This window comes from Aquarana catesbeiana, linkage group LG04 (genome assembly GCF_042186555.1).
Source record: "Aquarana catesbeiana isolate 2022-GZ linkage group LG04, ASM4218655v1, whole genome shotgun sequence".
NCBI classification, from domain to species: Eukaryota; Metazoa; Chordata; class Amphibia; order Anura; family Ranidae; genus Aquarana; species Aquarana catesbeiana.
The window spans coordinates 17,787,798-17,805,344 of record NC_133327.1 but is presented as its reverse complement, the minus strand read 5'-3'; the positions used below and the strand labels follow the sequence as shown (position 1 = coordinate 17,805,344).

General features: G+C 46.5%; 1 protein-coding gene and 3 pseudogenes across 1 annotated transcript in view; 3 read left to right on the top strand and 1 right to left on the bottom strand.

Moving 5' to 3' along the window:
* EPHX2 (epoxide hydrolase 2) overlaps nt 1-17,547 on the bottom strand; it is a 154,315-nt gene that overhangs the window by 49,245 nt on the left and 87,523 nt on the right. Inside the window, exons 11-13 of the mRNA XM_073624886.1 lie at nt 10,553-10,638; nt 8,794-8,905; nt 7,879-7,953 (exon numbers count right to left, since the gene is read on the bottom strand). Of these exons, the coding sequence (XP_073480987.1) occupies nt 7,879-7,953; nt 8,794-8,905; nt 10,553-10,638 (273 nt within the window). The remainder of the gene's footprint in view (nt 1-7,878; nt 7,954-8,793; nt 8,906-10,552; nt 10,639-17,547) is intronic.
* LOC141141902 (U2 spliceosomal RNA) lies at nt 13,278-13,362 on the top strand (annotated as a pseudogene).
* On the top strand, nt 14,514-14,645 carry LOC141141898 (U2 spliceosomal RNA; annotated as a pseudogene).
* Nucleotides 16,903-17,025, top strand: LOC141141986 (U2 spliceosomal RNA; annotated as a pseudogene).

Below are 17,547 nucleotides of genomic sequence, written 5' to 3'. Positions count from 1 at the left end.
GTGGGCGGAATGCATATGTTGGACATTCTATGTTGGATGAATGTCATTTCACCAGGGTGATGATCCAGAAATCGCTCAGTCAAACTGACTGCTGATCCACTGAACAGTAAAACTCTATTAGGTTGTCATAGCTCAACAAGCTTGGGTGGCCAGAAAAACATGAATATCTACATTTGCAGGAAAACTCTATACATTATTATTGCACCATTTACCTGAAATGTTTTTTTGGGAAGCTTTTTTTTACCTGCCAAAGGATTTGTGTTTCTGTCCATCTAGTCCTGAGATTCACTTCTCAGTAAATAAAATATGGTATATATCTGAGTATAGGCCGATCTGAATATAAGCCGAGGCCCCAGAGCTGGGGGGTTACAACTGAGTGGGGGAACAGCAGAGCTGGAAATTACTACAGAGTGGGGGAACAGCAAAGCTGGAGGTTACTAATGACATCAGCAGAGCTGCGAGTACTACTGAGCAGGGCATCTGCTGAATGAGGGTACTAATAAGCTGGGGATTTGATGAACTGGGGTACCAAGGAGCTGAGGATCTGCTGAACAGGGATACTAATGAGCTGGTGATCTGCTGAGTGGGGATACTACTGAGCTGGGGTTCTACTGGGCCCCTTTAAAACAAATAGAAAATTAACACACACAGGACATTTGCCAAGCTTCATTAAAGCTTCAAAAAAGCATCATCGAAGCATCAAAAACATGTCAAAAAAGCATGTAGGCATTAGGCGTTTTAATGTGTGTTGAAGTCGAAGCAAGTGTAAAATGAGCCCTAGGAGTGAAAAGGTCCATCACCTATGGATACTTGCAAAAAATTGATGTTGCAAGTAGGATAGGATTATAGAGGTATGCCCAGGGGGCATGTCTAGCAAAGCTTTGCCACTGTCCAATGATCAGTAGGTACCAGCTAATAACCCAGGACCTATGACTAATCAGCCTGTGTGACTAAGAGAATACATTTAATCATGTGTTGATGAAGACAGAGGTGAATTAATATGTGTCTTTTATATCTGCCTTGAGTTAAGCTTTAAATGCTTGCTGCTCAAGATGCCTCGATGATCCAGCCAATGAGGGAGTGATGCTACTAAAACACTCGAGTTGTTTCTTTGCCATCTCTAGTGATTGTGGGCAAGTTGCCACCACTGACAGGATCATTAGTGTGCCATATGTTTAAAGCCTGGAGCCCTATGCTTTAGTTGGCCTGCAAGCATCTAAGCTTGTGTCCCATATGGGTTTGTTGTCCATACAGATGCGTAGAGCACTGGGATGTAGGTGCTATGTCCAAGAAGCACCTAACATACTTTGACCTTGAGGGATGCTGACTCTTCAGACCCACCCTTAATGTCATTATCAAGGAGATCAGAGTGATCACCTACCTCAATGTAAGAAGTCCTACAAAAGGTCAGCTGAGCCCCATCCTTCCACTTCTACACCTGGAGTAGATACACCCAGATCTTCTAAGACTAGTTCTCTTGCAGCCCACCAGGCTAGAAGCAAGAAACCTATAAAATGTTTGGACAAAGGTGCTTCCACACTTTTCTAGGGGTCCTTGTATAGCTTGCTCTACAGGCATCCTAGAGCAGAAAGCTCCTCTTTAGAGTCACAGGCTAGTTTCTTGCTACTGACCTTCCAGAGAAAGTCTGTTAGCCTGTTAGCACGGGCTAACAGACCTTGCCTGGATATTTTGGGGTTCCCTCCAACTGCATGTTCTTTTTCTTGAGACAACTTCCTCAGGAGCTTTGGCCACCACCCTGTTCCTCTTTGCAATTCCATCATCCCTCCCCAGAGGGACCTTCTGACCTGCTTGGTCAACTCTAGAAGGGCCCGCTGATCTACTCAGTCAGTTGCCATATGCCCTGCGATCTTGATATATATATCCCAATTATAAAACCACTTTTGGAAGAAAGGTTCTTGGGCGTAAGACAACCTTGTCGTGGTGAAGTATGAGGAACAGCTCTTTACAGGAAGGAGCCCACGCCTGACAGATGTAATAGCTATCAAAAAAGGCTATGCGTTACTTTTGCTGTGATGTATGTACCTGTACCACCAGTTTACCCTGAATAAAAAAGTTTGTAAACAAAAAAGGCTACTTTGCTGGCAAGATCCTCCAGGGGAGTAAGCCTGACAGGTTTAAAGGGGGGTTTCTGCAAGGCATAGAAAACCAAATTAAGGTTCCAAGGAATCACAGGGTGCAAAGGGGGCCATATATTTTTATTATATTATAAAAAACAGAGAGCCCTGCTCGTTAGTGCTTACAATCTAAGAGTAATAATATGATTTGAGGAACACCTTCAATAAAGGTTTTTACAAGAGATTGCGAAGCCAGGGGGCTTTGATATAGGGTGAATAAAGCCCATACCTGCTGTTCAAGGTGCTTACAGCCAAGTTCTGCTCAAGACCTGTTTGCAGGAGGGCCAGAATTTAAGGCACAGAGTAATCTCTGGGACTAAATTGACTGGTTGTTCTCTGTGCCAGGACAAGATCATCCAGTGCTCAGGGCAAGATGTTGAATTAACCCCCCCCCCCCTTTTCATTATGTACAAGATTAGGAAGAGGAGGGGGGAGCCCACACCTCTTCCCAGTTCTCTCCCCCTTTCCTTGCTGCTTTTAGAGCTGGGCTGACAGAAGTAATGATCTGCTGTCACTACTCCAGTCAGCCTTATAGCAGAAAGAACTCACTGTGCCCAGGGCAGCCTCTCCTTCTGACCACCCCTTGTCCCGACCCTGGTTGTTCTGCAACCAAATGAGGCTCTGAATCCTCATTCTTGGATGTTGGCTCCAGAGTCTGCCCTAGTACATACTCATGACATCTCCATTGTGGGACACTCAAGATGACCAACTATGAAGGTCAAAGACGCATAGGAGGACAAATACAGATACAGGCTCAATTCCAAAGATGTTTGCCAGAAAGGAGTGAAAGGTGATCAGGTGCAAATTAAGAATACTGCACAATCACTGTGAAAATAAAGAGGGATTCCCTCTGATGAAGTCACACACCTGTGGCGTAATGCGTAAGGGGGGTGGAGCCGGTGGCGCAAATCAGTTTCAGAAGGTTGCTGAATGCCAATGGTAATATCAAGCACGCTCCATATCTTAAAGGGACGAACGTCACTATAGACTGCACCCTCAGTGTAGTTTGCCTCCAGTGGTACATTGTAGAATGGTGAATGCTATATATCTGCATTGCACCAGTATTGCGCACATTTACATGTGAGTGCATTTTCATTTTGGTAGTTAGTAAATTAAGTGAATTGATTTTATGAAAAGCACTATGATGGTTTTTATACTTTTTTTTTATCTTCGAGCACTATCTTTGGGATTTGAGTGATTTGCATATAGTGTCCACAAGGAACTGTGGAGAGATTCTCTGAACAAACACTAGGGTTTCTCCTTCAGTAGCACCAGCATAGTTGCTAACAACAGCCAATGACGAAGTATATAGTCAGAACATGATATGTATACTAATTATAAATAGTATACGCAACTCGTTCCCTTTGCCCCCCTGGTTACACCGGGCAGCCGTCCTCCTGCTGTAACCTCCATCTGGCACAAAATTATTAATCTGGGCAGGAGAGAGCACCTCGTCCTGGTCTGTTTTGTACTAATCTCTTTAACTCCTGCATTTAATCTCCGTCTGCTCCTGTGAATGTCAGAACACCTGGGACATCGGAGCCCGACTTGCTTCTCTGGCAGGGAACGTGAGGTGAGGCAGAGGTGACGAGTGTTGGTGGCACAGTCGTGGTCATATCACTTTCACCTTCTGTCCGTCACAACAATGAGTTAACATGCGCCATGCCTGCATGCCCCGTCACAGCCTTTTAAAAATACGCACAGAACACAACAAGTTGCTTAATGACGATTGTCCAAGTGTTAAAAAATATATTAAGTGCTCTGTCTTGGCGCGGCGGCAGCCATGACACCCAGACGGGGTACCGTTTCAGGCATATTCAGGAAGATGAGTAAAGAATTCATGAGGCCGGTGTCTTATATCTGGGCTATTTTCAGATAAGTGGTGGGTCATGTAGCGTTAAAGTGTGTAATGAGAGCACCTGGGCAGCGCTGAGATTTTCACGCTGAAGGTTTAACGTGCGCTGTCAGAAATACGGGAAGATTTATCCGATTTCAATGTTTAATAATGTAAAAATGAGGACTGAGGTTTGTCTGGGGAGAGCTGTAGATGGAGCTCTTCGGAAGGTTTTTATATTTTTGTTTAAAGCTACAAAACTAACCCATGACTTTGTTTGGAGCTGAACTTTGGGCAAAACAGTTGTATATGCAAAATGATAGGATATTTGTACTGCTTGTAATAATAATTTCGTAGAATCCTTGGAATCCATTAAGATTCATTTAGATATTGATGGGTTATACTGCTGTCTTTATTACTTCGTAAAATCCTTGGAATCCATTAAGATCACTTGGAATCTATTAGGATTATATTAGATGCTCTTGGGTTATAGTGCCGTCTTTACTCCTTTGTAAAATCCTAGGAATCCATAAAGATCTCATGGAATCCTTTAAGATTCGTTTAGATAATATTGGGTTACACTGCTGTCTTTACACCTTTGTAAAATCCTTGGAAGCCATTAGGATCTGTTGGAATCCTTTAAGATTGATTTAGATAAATGTTGGGTTATACTGTTGTCTTTACCCCTTCATAAAATCCTAGGAATCCATTAAGATCTCTTAGAATCCATTTAGATTAATTTAGATAATGTTGGGTTATACTGCCGTCTTTACTCCTGGGTAAAAATCCATTAAGATCTCTTGGAATTCTTTTAGATTCATTTAGATAATGTTGAGTGATACTGCAGTCTTTACTCCACTATAAAAGTCTTAGCATCCATTAGGATTCATTTAAATAATGTTGGGTTTTACTGACATCTTTACTCCTTCGTAAAATCATTGGAATCCATAAGGATCACTTGGAATCCATTAGGATTAATTTAGATAATGTTGGTTATACTGCCATCTTTACTCCATCATATAATCCTTGAAATCTATTAAGATCACTTGGAATCCATTAAGATTTATTTAGATAATGTTGGGTTATACTGCTGCCTACAGAAGTATTGGCCACTGGCAAACAAAAAGTTTGCAGTCTAGCTCAGAATAACCCTTTCTACTCCCAGCATGCCTCAGTTTTGTAGCAAGCAGTACCAAGAGCATGATTGTAGACACAGAGGGACAAAACTTGAGTCCCTCAAGGACACCCAAAAAGCAATTTAACGGTGGGTGCAAAAATTCAATTTTCTTTCTCTATCTATTGAAGGGCACAGGAATTCAAGAATGTCAGGATGTCCAAAAGCAATCCAACTGAGGAGCGGGATCCAAAAATAAAATCAAAGAAATGAGCAAAAATGGTTAGACTTTTCTTGGCAGAGCTGGAGAGAAGATACCCATCCTGCTAGCAAAAAATTGAGGCATATTGAGAGTAGGAGGGGTTAACCTGGGCTGTCCTACAAATTTTTTAATTTTTTTTTTTTTGCCAGTGAAACATCCTTCTGTAGGTGGCAGTACAACCAATGAATATCTGAATTTCTGTTTCCCTCAATGGATGAGAGAAAAAGCCATCCTGTGGCTTACCTGAAACACATTTTGCTGTCTTCAACAGTACCTCCTGCGACCATTCAACCATCCATCTAACCATCAATGTAGGTTATACAATGCCTTTTAAATTTTGCACATAAAGTAATCCCACTGTATCCTGTCTGTAACCCAAACCACCTAACCTTAACCCTCTAACTTTAACCCTCTAACCCTTTAGCTCTAACCTTCTAACGCTTACCCTCTAACTGTCTAACTCTAACCCTGACTGTCTAACTCTAACCCAAACCCTCCAGTTCTAACCCTAACCCTCGAAAACTAACCCTAACCTTCTAACTCGAAACCTGACTGTCTATCTCTACCCCTAACCCTAACTCTATCCCTAATCCTCTAACTCTAACCTTCTAACTCTAACCCATACCTTCTAACTCAAACCATCTAACGCTAACCATCTAACCCTAACCCTTTCCTTTCTTTATGAACATTACATTTACAGGTGACCCGAGTTGAAAGTGCATCTCCACAAGTCCTGCTGCAGCCACAGCATGTTCAAACCCCAGCACATGTCTCACCATCTTCGGAGAGACCACTGCCTATGGCCACAAACAATTGTGTATATCTATCTGCAGACTGTACAGTGCCTTGAAAAAGTATTCATACCCCTTGACATGTTCCACCTTTTGTCATGTTACAACCAAAAACGTAAATGTATTTTATTGGGATTTTATGTGATAGAGGAACAGAAAGTGGGACATTATTGTGAAGTGGAAGGAAAATGATAAATGGTTTTCACTTTTTTTTACAAATAAATTTGTGAAAAAAGTGGGGGGAGTTTGTATTTAGTTCCCCCTGAGTCAATATTTTGTAGAACCACCTTACGCTGCAATTACAGCTGCAAGTCTTTTTGGGGATCTCTCTACCAGCTTTGAACATCTAGAGAGTGAAATTTTTGTTGATTCTTCTTTGCAAAATAGCTCAAGCTCTGTCAGATTGGATGAAGAGCGTCTGTGAACAGCAATTTTCAAGTCTTGCCACAGATTCTCAATTGGATCTAGGTCTGGATTTTGACTGGGTCATTCTAACACATGAATATGCTTTGGTGAACCTCCACCCCAGTCTCAAGTCTTTTGCAGACTCTAATAGGTTTTCTTCTAAGATGTCCCTGTATTTGGCTCCATCCATCTTCCCATCAACTCTGACCAGCTTCCCTGTCCCTGCTGAAGAAAAGCATCCCCACAACATGATGCTTCCACCACCATGTTGCACGGTGGGGGTGGTGTGTTCAGGGTTATGTGCAGTGTTAGTTTTCCGCCACACATAGCATTTTGCTTTTAGACCAAAACGTTAAATTTTGGTCTCATCTGACCAGAGCACCTTCTTCCACGTGTTTTCTGTGTCCCCCACATGGCTTCTCGTAAACTGCAAATGGGACTTATGGCTTTTTTTCAGCAATGGCTTTCTTCTTGCCACTCTTCCATAAAGGCCAGATTTGTGGAGTGCATGACTAATAGTTGTCCTGTGGACAGATTCTCCCACCTGAGCTGTGGATCTCTGCAGCTCCTCCAGAGTTACCATGGGCCTCTTGGCTGCTTCTCTGATGAATGCTCTCCTTGACCGGCCTGTCAGTTTAGGTGGACGGCCATGTCTTGGTAGGTTTGCAGTTGTGCCATACTCTTTCTATTTTCGGATGATGGATTGAACAGTGCTCCGTGAGATTTTCAAAGCTTGGGATACATTTATATATATATATATATATATTTTATTTATAACCTAACCCTGCTTTAAACTTCTCCACAACTTTATCCCTGACCTGTCTGGTGTGTTCCTTGGCCTTCACGATGCTGTTTGTTCACTGAAGTTCTCTAAACAAACCTCTAAAGGGCTTCACAAAACAGCTGTATTTATATTGAGATTAAATTACAAACAGATGGACTCCATTTACTAATTAGGTGACTTCTGAAGGCAATTGGTTCTACTAGATTTTGGATAGGGGGTATCAGATAAAGGGGGCTGAATACAAATGCATGTCACACTTTTCACATATGTGTTTGTAAAACCTTTTGAAAACAATTTATCATTTTCCTTCCACTTCACAATTATGTGCCACTTTGTGTTGGTCTATCACATAAAATCCCAATAAAATACATTTACATTTTTGGTTGTAACATGACAAAATATGGAAAATTTCAAGGGGTGTGAATACTTTTTCAAGGCCACTGTACATACAGATTTCCTGTGCATTTACAATCTTGTAGAATGGTGGATACAGAGATACAGAAGATTGAAGACAGAGCCAAAGGTGACATAGAAACGTAGCTTGAAAAATTACCATGTCTTCTGACCCACGGAAGAATATTTTAAACGTCCGCTCCAGATTCTTCTCCAGCTCGGCCTCAGCAACACCCTCCAAAAAAAGATAACAGTGTAGCGTTATTTCACCTCCCTGGCTACGTGTGGTGCAAGAAACAAGTTCTGCGTAATTGCTCTCCAGCTGCTGTGACACTACAGCTCCCAGGGTGTCCTGATTATATCAGCTTGGTGTCCAGTAACCATGTTCTGCATACTATCAGCACCATGCAGAACCAGAACATACAACCACTGCTAAGGCAAATAGTGCAATGGCCCAAAGGACTAGAGTGAGCCCTTCACATAACACTTCCAAGCATTGCAGAGGCATTTTGAAAATCTGGTCACCTTACTTTAGAAACCCTAAGGAGAAAGGGCCTAAGTGCATCCCTTTCCCCATGAACTGCTTCCAGTTATACTAAAGCCTTCATCAATGGAGAACCACAGCAGCATCCATCTCAACCAACGGCTCCTTGTATCCTTATTTGCCCCCTTCCCCTGACCTAACTAACCCCCTTACCCCTCCACAGATGCATACTTACCTTGAACTGATGGATGCAGTTCCACCTTTTGTTTACATCCAGTGGTGCAAGTCTTCACTGTCCTAGCCGTGCCCACACATTACAGCCCCATAGGCTGTGTGCCAAGGCTGGAGATGATTGGAGATGGTCCCATTAGAAGTCTATGGGGACGTAGCGTGTAGGTGCGGCCAGGCCAGCGAAGACTTGTGCTGCTGAATGTAAACAGTGGCCATGTGTACATCAGTTCAAGGTATGGATCTGTGGAGGGGGAGAGTGGGTTAGGTTAGGTCAAGGGAAAAAGGATAAGAGCGCTTTGTTTTAAAGTGCATTTATTCTTTAACAGGAATACAATGGGCAGTGTCCTTCTATGGACTTACCGGCTCCTGGAAGTATAATTGGTAGTCGAAGATTGGGATGGCTTTAACCGATTCACTGGCTGGGACATCTGGGTTAACCCCAAAGAATGGAGTGTTCAGTGATGCCACCGCCCTGTAAAGAAACACGTCATTTTAGAGTGAAATTCTGGATTGTCAGTGATTTGGGGTCCCTTTCTGAGTGTGAGTGCTATGTGTGAAATAGATGTAACATTGCAACATTGTCCAGCCTCACCTACTCCCCATCACCCATAAATCTATGAAACTGAAAAAATGCCAATAGCAGTTACTGTATATCCACAATGTGACAGCTTCTGCTGATGGGGCTACCCCCCATACAGCCCGCCTAATGGGGCTACCCCCATGAAAGCCAGCCTGATGGGGCTACCCCCATAAAGCCCACCTGACAGGGCTACCCCCATACAGCCCGCCTGAGGAGGCTCCCCCATACAGCCTGCCTGATGGGGCTACCCCCATACAGCCCGCCTGACGGGGCTACCCCCATACAGCCCACCTGACGAGGCTCCCCCATACAGCCTTCCAGAGGAGGCTCCCCCATATAGCCCGCCTGATGGTGGCTACCCCCATACAGCCTTCCTGAGGAGGCTCCCCAATACAGCCTGCCTGATGGGGCTACCCCCATACAGCCTACCTGACGGGGCTACCCCCATACAGCCTGCCTGATGGGGCTACCCCCATACAGCCTGCCTGATGGGGCTACCCCCATACAGCCTGCCTTACGAGGCTCCCCCATACAGCCTGCCTGACAGGGCTACCCCCATACAGCCTGCCTGATAAGGCTCACCTATACAGCCTGCCTGAGGAGCCCTATACAGCCTGCTAGATGAGGCTACCTTCATGCAGCCTGCTAGACGAGGCCCCATGCAGCCTGCTAGACGAGGCCCCATACAGCCTGCTTGACAAGGCTACCCCTATACAGCCTGCTTGACGGGGCTACCCACATACAGCCTGCTTGACGGGGCTACTAACATACAGCCTGCTTGACAAGGCTACCCACATACAGCCTGCATGACGGGGCCCCATACAGTCTGCTTGACGAGGCTACCCCCATACAGCCTACTTGATGAGGCTACCCCCATACAGCCTGCTTGACGGGGCTACCCACATACAGCCTGCCTTACAGGGCCCCATACAGCCTGCTTGACGGGGCTACCCACATACAGCCTGCTTGACAAGACTACCCACATACAGCCTGCTTATGGGACTACCCCCATGCAGCCTGCCTGACAGGGCCCCATACAGCCTGCATGACGGGCTACCCACATACAGCCTGCTTGATGGGAACACCCCCATACAGCCTGCTTGACGAGACTACCCCCATGCAGCCTGCCTGATGGGGCCACATACAGCCTGCCTGGCTACCTCTGACACTTTTGAAAAACAATATAACCAAACAAAAGCCTTGTTTGACCTAAAACTAGGTGTGAAAGCTGAAGTTGTTCAAATCCAATAAAAACTACAAGGCTGGTCATACACTATACAATATGATTGTACAATCGCTGTACGATTCCCTTTAGAGTTACCAAATCTATGCAAAATGAAGGTACACCTAAACATTCAATTCCATTAGTGTCAAATCAGACAAACAGCTGTATTGGATAAATGTTGGTATATCTAAAGCAGAATTGTACAGTTAAATTGCACAGTGTATGGTCAGCCCTATGCATCACCTGTCGACAGGGTGACAACATTGGTGTACTAGAGCACAACACCCCATCAAGCCATACACATAAAAACTTACCGGACCCGTTCTGGGTAGAAAAGCGCCATATTCCAGACAAGGGCACCACCCCAGTCATGTCCAATGAACGTCGCCTGGGATATACCCTGAAATATAATGCAGATTATGACATGAACACATTGTTCTCTCCAAAATGGGTCCGGAGCCCAAAAATGCAGACACAACCACAACCCATGCTGGTTAGATCGCCTTAGTCATGTTTTTTTGCCTGCCAATGAAATTTATTTAAATCTGACCTCCCACCTGCCATTCAGTCTTGTACAGATGTACAGGTTCCTCTCCTCTACTGAATGGCCTACTCTGATATCACTGCACAATGTGAGCTTCTCGCAATGTGCATTAGAAGCTGCAACAAGTCAAATACTGCTTTTTCTTGGCTGGGGGACACCCAGCATCATCTAATCCAGGGGTTTCCAAACTCTCTAAACAAAAGGGCCAGTTTATTGTCCTTTGGACTTTAGGGGGGCCGGACATTGGCACAAGTGGGAGGAATAGTGCCCCATCATTGGTATCAGTGGGAGGAATAGTGCCCCATCATTGGTATCAGTGGGAGGAATAGTGCCCCATCATTGGTATCAGTGGGAGGAATAGTGCCCCATCATTGGTATCAGTGGGAGGAATAGTGCCCCGTCATTGGTATCAGTGGGAGGAATAGTGTCTCATTGTTGGGATCAGTAGGAGGAATAGTGCCCCATCATTGGTGTCAGTGAGAGGAATAGTGGCCCATCATTGGTGTCAGTGAGAGGAATAGTGGCCCATCATTGGTGTCAGTGGGAGGAATAGTGCCCCATCATTGGTGTCAGTAGGAAGAATAGTGTCCCATCATTGGTATCAGTTGGAGGAATAGTGCCCCGTCGTTGGTGTCAGTGAGAGGAATAGTGCCCCATCATTGGTGTCAGTGAGAGGACTAGTGCCCCATCATTGGTGTCAGTAGGAAGAATAGTGCTCCATCATTGGTATCAGTTGGAGGAATAGTGTCCCATCATTGGTGTCAGTGGGAGGAATAGTGTCCCATCATTGGTGTCAGTGGGAGGAATAGTGCCCCATCGTTGGTGTCAGTGGGAAGAATAGTGCCCCATCGTTGGTGTCAGTGGGAGGAATAGTGCCCTATTGTTGGTGTCAGTGGGAGGAATAGTGCTCCATCATTGGTATCAGTAGGAGGAATAGTGTCCCATCATTGGTGTCAGTGGGAGGAATAGTGTCCCATCATTGGTGTCAGTGGGAGGAATAGTGCCCCATCGTTGGTGTCAGTGGGAAGAATAGTGCCCCATCGTTGGTGTCAGTGGGAGGAATAGTGTCCCATCATTGGTATCAGTGGGAGGAATAGTGTCCCATCGTGGTATCAGTGGGAGGAATAGTGCCCCAAGGGACGGATAAAACATGCAAAGGGCCAAGTCTGAACCCCCCCAGGCTGCAGTTTGGAGACCACTGATCTAATCTTTTCCTCCCCAGCCTGTTTTTGGCCTGCCCCTTTCATTCATTGGACTTCAGTTCTGTCAATCTTGGAGGCTCAATGGCGGTATTTCCTAGGGTGTTCTGCATGCACATCCATCCTGTCTAGGAATGAGGAATACCCACCAATCCTCCAGACTGGCAGCCACCCATCACTATAATATTTGCATAACTTCTCCCACTGCTTGCAACAGGGCTGAAGGCTTTTGAGAGGGGTACTGAGACAGGGTGCTGTGATGTCTTCAGTAAGCTATGTATGGCACACTGACAGCCTCCCCCCCAGCCATGATCTGCCTGCATTGCATAGAGAAGCACAGCAACCCAGTGTGTCTAAAACAAGGTATGTAATGAAAATGGAAACATTTTATTAAAAAATGTATTTAGAGTGTTGATGAGGGGGAAGGGGAGATCCAGGGAATGAAAAACATAAGCAGATTAAACTTCAGCTTTATAGAGGATTTCCAGCTTATGTGGTGTTCTTTTTTTAAACCATACAAGAAATTAACGGTCAGGAAATCTCGGTGGGGGGGGGGGGGGGGGGGGGGCGATAAAATATTGATCTGCATCTTATAAAACATTCATTCTTCGATACGACTAACGCCACCACTCTATTAATAAAAATAATTATTGTTCCCACGTCGAATATGAATTGAAAATGAGATACGGAGTCCGGCGTTGGAATCCAGCAATATGCAATCAGACGCCTCCGTCTTCCCGCTGGAGTGCCGCGCTCGTTGTCTGGGCTCCGGCTCCCAGCCACAAGTACACTTCATTATCTGCTGCAATATGCACTTCACCGTCCCGGCGGACGCCCAGCCGCTGCAGGAAATCAAACAGCTGTATACTACACCGAGGAGTGACCTTTACCACTCCTCGCCTTGCCGCTTTATTACACACATTAAGTGCTGCAGAACAAACCTTTACACAGCTGAAAGGACCACGGCGTCCTTCCGAGAGGCCAAACTACATCAGACTGACTCATGCCAACTAGACTTCGTACAGAGTTCTGTATTACAAATATCATTTCTCTACATTAATAAATCTGTCCTCCGGCCCTCCCGTTTGTCTTGCACAGTGGTACCGGCTCCTCTCCTGGACTGATATAACTTACTCTGATTTCACTGCACACCGTGAGCTTCTCACAATGTGCATTAGAAGCTACAGAAAGTCAGATCGAGCCTACCTCTTTTCTTGGCTTAAGGACATCCAGCTTCATCTAGCGCAGTGGCAGTATCATAGCCAATGAGGTTCAACTGAGGCGTGATTATTGCTAATTGCTTCTCGGCCTTTTGGCTAAGATCAAGTGTAGTATCTGTTCTTATCAGTTTCCAGAGGAGGCGATGTTGGCCCGACCAATAGTGGGAAGGGCGCATGCAAATCCGATGGTGTAATTGGACCTGGACAGACGGTTGAGGGAAAGTCATCACCTGTTGCCCATGGGGGCTTCAGTGGGCCTACCCAACCAGTCTAGAAAGGACCTCCTGGTGAGGATGGGTGCTGCACATGGGTCTGGCCGGAGGGTCGGGTCCCTGGCCTTCTGGCCTGGATTGTGGTAGCTCTAGCTACGGACAGTTATTTGGGAGAGAACGCTTACTACCCCTTTGAGGGGGGGGGGGGTGGCTAGTATCTCCCGAATGTAATTAGGTAGGAGTGATGGGAGCGACGGTGGAGCCTGATGGTAAAGGGCTCTCACCAAGCTTCTGGATCTCCATGCCTTTCTGCCTGTGGTGGGGGCTGCTGTGGTCTGGGCTGTGGGTCAGGGTTGAACTTGAAAGCCTATGGAGTAGTGCCCCTGGAGTGGCAGGCCAGGGGTGCCATAGAATCACTGTGTGTGGCAGACACTTTGATTTTGGGCACCAAGGTCACTACACCATATAACACGCTTTTTAAGCACCTGCCTCTTGGGCCGGGCCTTTTGGCTAGGACCAGAGGAATTTTTTATTCCTGGCCGGAGGGCCTGGTCATTGTGTTACACAATGGCCACTTCTTTCACTCTCCTCTTCACTATCCCTTCCCCCACTTCTTATTTATTTTTTTGATTGAAACCCTATGTTTGTCACGTCTTGTCTTACACGTTTTTGCACGTTTGACTAGTAAGGATGCGGGTCCTCGGGCCAGCCCTGAACGTCTTGGGTGGGGGTGGACATGGCCTTTTGGCTTAGTTCGCCCTCTCTCATGGGGTCTCCCTTCGGGGGAGCCTCACCTAGTACTTGGGTGGGTCCTGTTTCGGCAGGCCCTCCAGAGAACGGGGTCTGTCTGGTTTCGGCCGGATAGACCATTGTAAGTACCTTTGTCCCCGCAGGAGCCTAACGCCCCGGGGGATCAGGGAATTGGCACGTCTGTGTACCCGTGGCACTTTTTTGTGAGCACTCTTTATGTGTGTGCACATTTTTTATGCACCGGGTGAAGTTTTTGGGGTGTGTTTTGCACGCCATAGGCTAAAAAAAAAAAAAAAAAAAAGTGGCAGTATCATAGCCAATGAGGTTCAACTGAGGCGTGATTATTGCTAATTGCTTCTCGGCCTTTTGGCTAAGATCAAGTGTAGTATCTGTTCTTATCAGTTTCCAGGAGGTGGCGCTTGCTTCCGTCCCTGATCTATGGCGAAATAGAGACGGGATTGCGGTTGCTATGCAAAGCCTGCTGGAGTGAAGGTGACCTGGATCGGTTTGTAGCCGAAAGGGAAGCCTTCTGATGGGGATGGAGAACCACGGGGTCTGAACCGGAGGGTCGGGACCCTGGCCTTCTGGCCTGGATTGGGGCAGATCTAGCTCCGGACAGTTATTCAGGAGAGAACGCTTACTTCCCTCTTGAGGAGGGGGGAGTGATTAGTACTTCCCCAATGTAATTAGGAGGGAGTGATGGGAGCGACGGCAGAGCCTGATAAAGGACTCTTTCCGGCTTCCTGATCTCCATATCCTTTCTGCCTGTGGTGGGGTCTGCTGTGGTCTGGGTTGGGGGGTCAGGGCTTTTTTGAAAAGCCAGTGGTGAATGTGCCCCTGAAGTGGCAGTTCAGGGGTGCCGTATAGTCACGGTGTGTAAGCACTTGATTTTATGGCACCATGGTCACTTCACCACAACACACGTTTTTCGCACCTGCCTCTTGGGCCGGGCCTTTTGGCCAGGACCAGGGGAAATTTTTATGCCTGGCCGGAGGGCCGGCCATTGTTTAGCACAATGGCCACTTTCACTCTCCCATCTCACTATCTTCCCCACTATTTCTTTTACCCCTGTTTGTCACTTTTTTGTCTTTTTTTGGTTGTCTTTGTATACACGTTTTGTCACTGTGTGGCGAGTAGGGTGTGGGTCCTCGGGCCTACTCTGAAAGTCTTGGGAGGGGGTGGACATAGGCCTTTTGGCTTGGTTCGCCCTCTCCTTTGAGGGGTCTCCCTTCGGGGGAGCCCCACTGTATTTGGGTCGGTCTGCTTCGGCAGACCTTCCAGTTGTGGGGGTCCACCTGGTTTCGGCCAGATGGACCCTTTGTCTGAGTACCTCAGTCCCTGTCTGGAGCCTAACGTCCCAGGGGATCAGGGTAAGGTCCTTCCCTAGTGGAGGACTCTGTACACCCGTTGCACGTTTTTGTGTTTCACTCTCTATGTGTGGGCACTTTTTTTTGGCACCGGGTGGAAGTTTTTGAGGTGTGTTTTGCACGCCACTGGCTTTTCGATAGAGTAAAAAAAAAAAAAAAAAAAAAAAAAGGGGTCTCCAAACAGACTCTGGTGGTAACTTTATGTCCCGTTTTTTCCTCCTGCCTCTTTGGAGGACCCTTGGATGGGACAAATGGGACAGCTCCATCCCCTACAACTGGGACACCCCTTGGTACTACTTGGACACCTTCAAGTTTATTAAGGAGCTGGGGCTACATGGAGTGAAGCCCGACTTGTGGAAGCCAAAAACTATCCACAAGTTGATTAGAGCATCGGACATTGTTGAGACTGTTCCAGGCCTCCCTTCAGCCACTTGTAAAGTGGTCTGGAGGAATGTTTCCTCAAAGAGACTCACCAACAGGCACAAAGATCTGGCATGGATGGCATTCCAAGGGGGGTTGCCACTCAGCACATTCATGCATGCCAGAAACCTGTGCAGATACAGGCACTGCCCCTTTTGCATCATCCAGGAGGAAACTGCTCTGCATGTTTTCTGGGAGTGCCCCTTTGCACAGGACCTGTTGAGGGCCTTGGAACCTGAACTCAAAGACTTTGTACCACAGAATGCTATCACACACTTTGGTGTGTTGAACAGACTCTTCTGTGGAACTCATTCACAGGAGGACATTGACGGTGCCTGGCGGGTGCTGTGTTGCTTTAAGGACGCTTTATGGTGCGCCAGACTGCGCCTCATCCACCAGCGGGAGAGGATGTCCATCGAGGACTGTCGCAGACTGGTCCACAGTCTGCTCAGAGACTACCACTTGATGGACCTCAAGGAGGAAGAGGAGGTCTGAAGACCCCCCCCCCCTCTCCCCCATGTATCCTTTGGCAGTTCAAATAAAGCTTCGGGCCTGTGAACTCTTTTCTCCCTCCCCTACCCCACCTTCTCCACCCTCCCCCCATCACACCTGTTGCCCATTTGAATGTTATTAGACTGTATGACCTGACTTTTGTGATGATTTTGAAATAATGCTTTCAGGGTAATGCGGCGTCATGCATGATGTGATGTTTCGGGGTATTATTACTTTGCACAACACATTAGGCATCATACCGCAGGATGAATGTAATTTATATGTATGCTTGGCAATGTATTGTTATGTAGTGTATTTATGCGCTGCATCGCAGTACAGATTGGAATGTACCCTGTTTAAGTACTTGTTTTTTTGTATATTTTCTTGCAAAATAAAGTATACATTTTCAATCAAAAAAGGGGTCTCCAAACAAGATCAATAGCCATTTAGATCTGATGAAGAAGCTTCTCTGCCTTTTAGCTAAGATCAAGTGTAGTATCTGTTCTTATAAGCTGCCAAGAGGAGGCGCTGTGCTACTACCCCGACTATGGTGGAGGTTGGGGTGGTGGTTATGCAACTCCTCTGGTGTAATGGTACCTAGATGGTTGGTATCGGTGCGAACCGAACCTGGGGTGCCCATAGGTTATTGGGCAGCCGGCAGTAGGTTCCCCCAGAGAAAGCCGGAAGGGTACTTCTGGTGGGGATGAGGGCTGCACTGGTCTGGCTGAAGGCCGGGTCCCGAAGAAAGCCCGTGGTGCATGTGCCCCTGGAGTGGCAGTCCAGGGATGCTGTAAGCTCACTGTGAGTGAGGGTCACATGAGTTATGGCACCAAGGTCACTGCACTTCCACACTTTTTTCCGCACCTGCCTCTTGGGCCAAGCCTTTTGGCTAGGACCAGAGGATTTTTTTTTATTTCTGGCCGAAGGGTCGGCCATTGTTTTACACAGTGGCACCTTTACACCTTCTCCACTTTCCTTCCCCCCACTTTTATTTAATTGTCGTGTCTTGTCACTTTCTCTTTTTTTTGTTTGGATGTACACTTTGTTTCACGTTTGAGTAGGGTGTAGGTCCTCGGGCCTGCCCTGAAAGTCTTGGGAGGGGGTG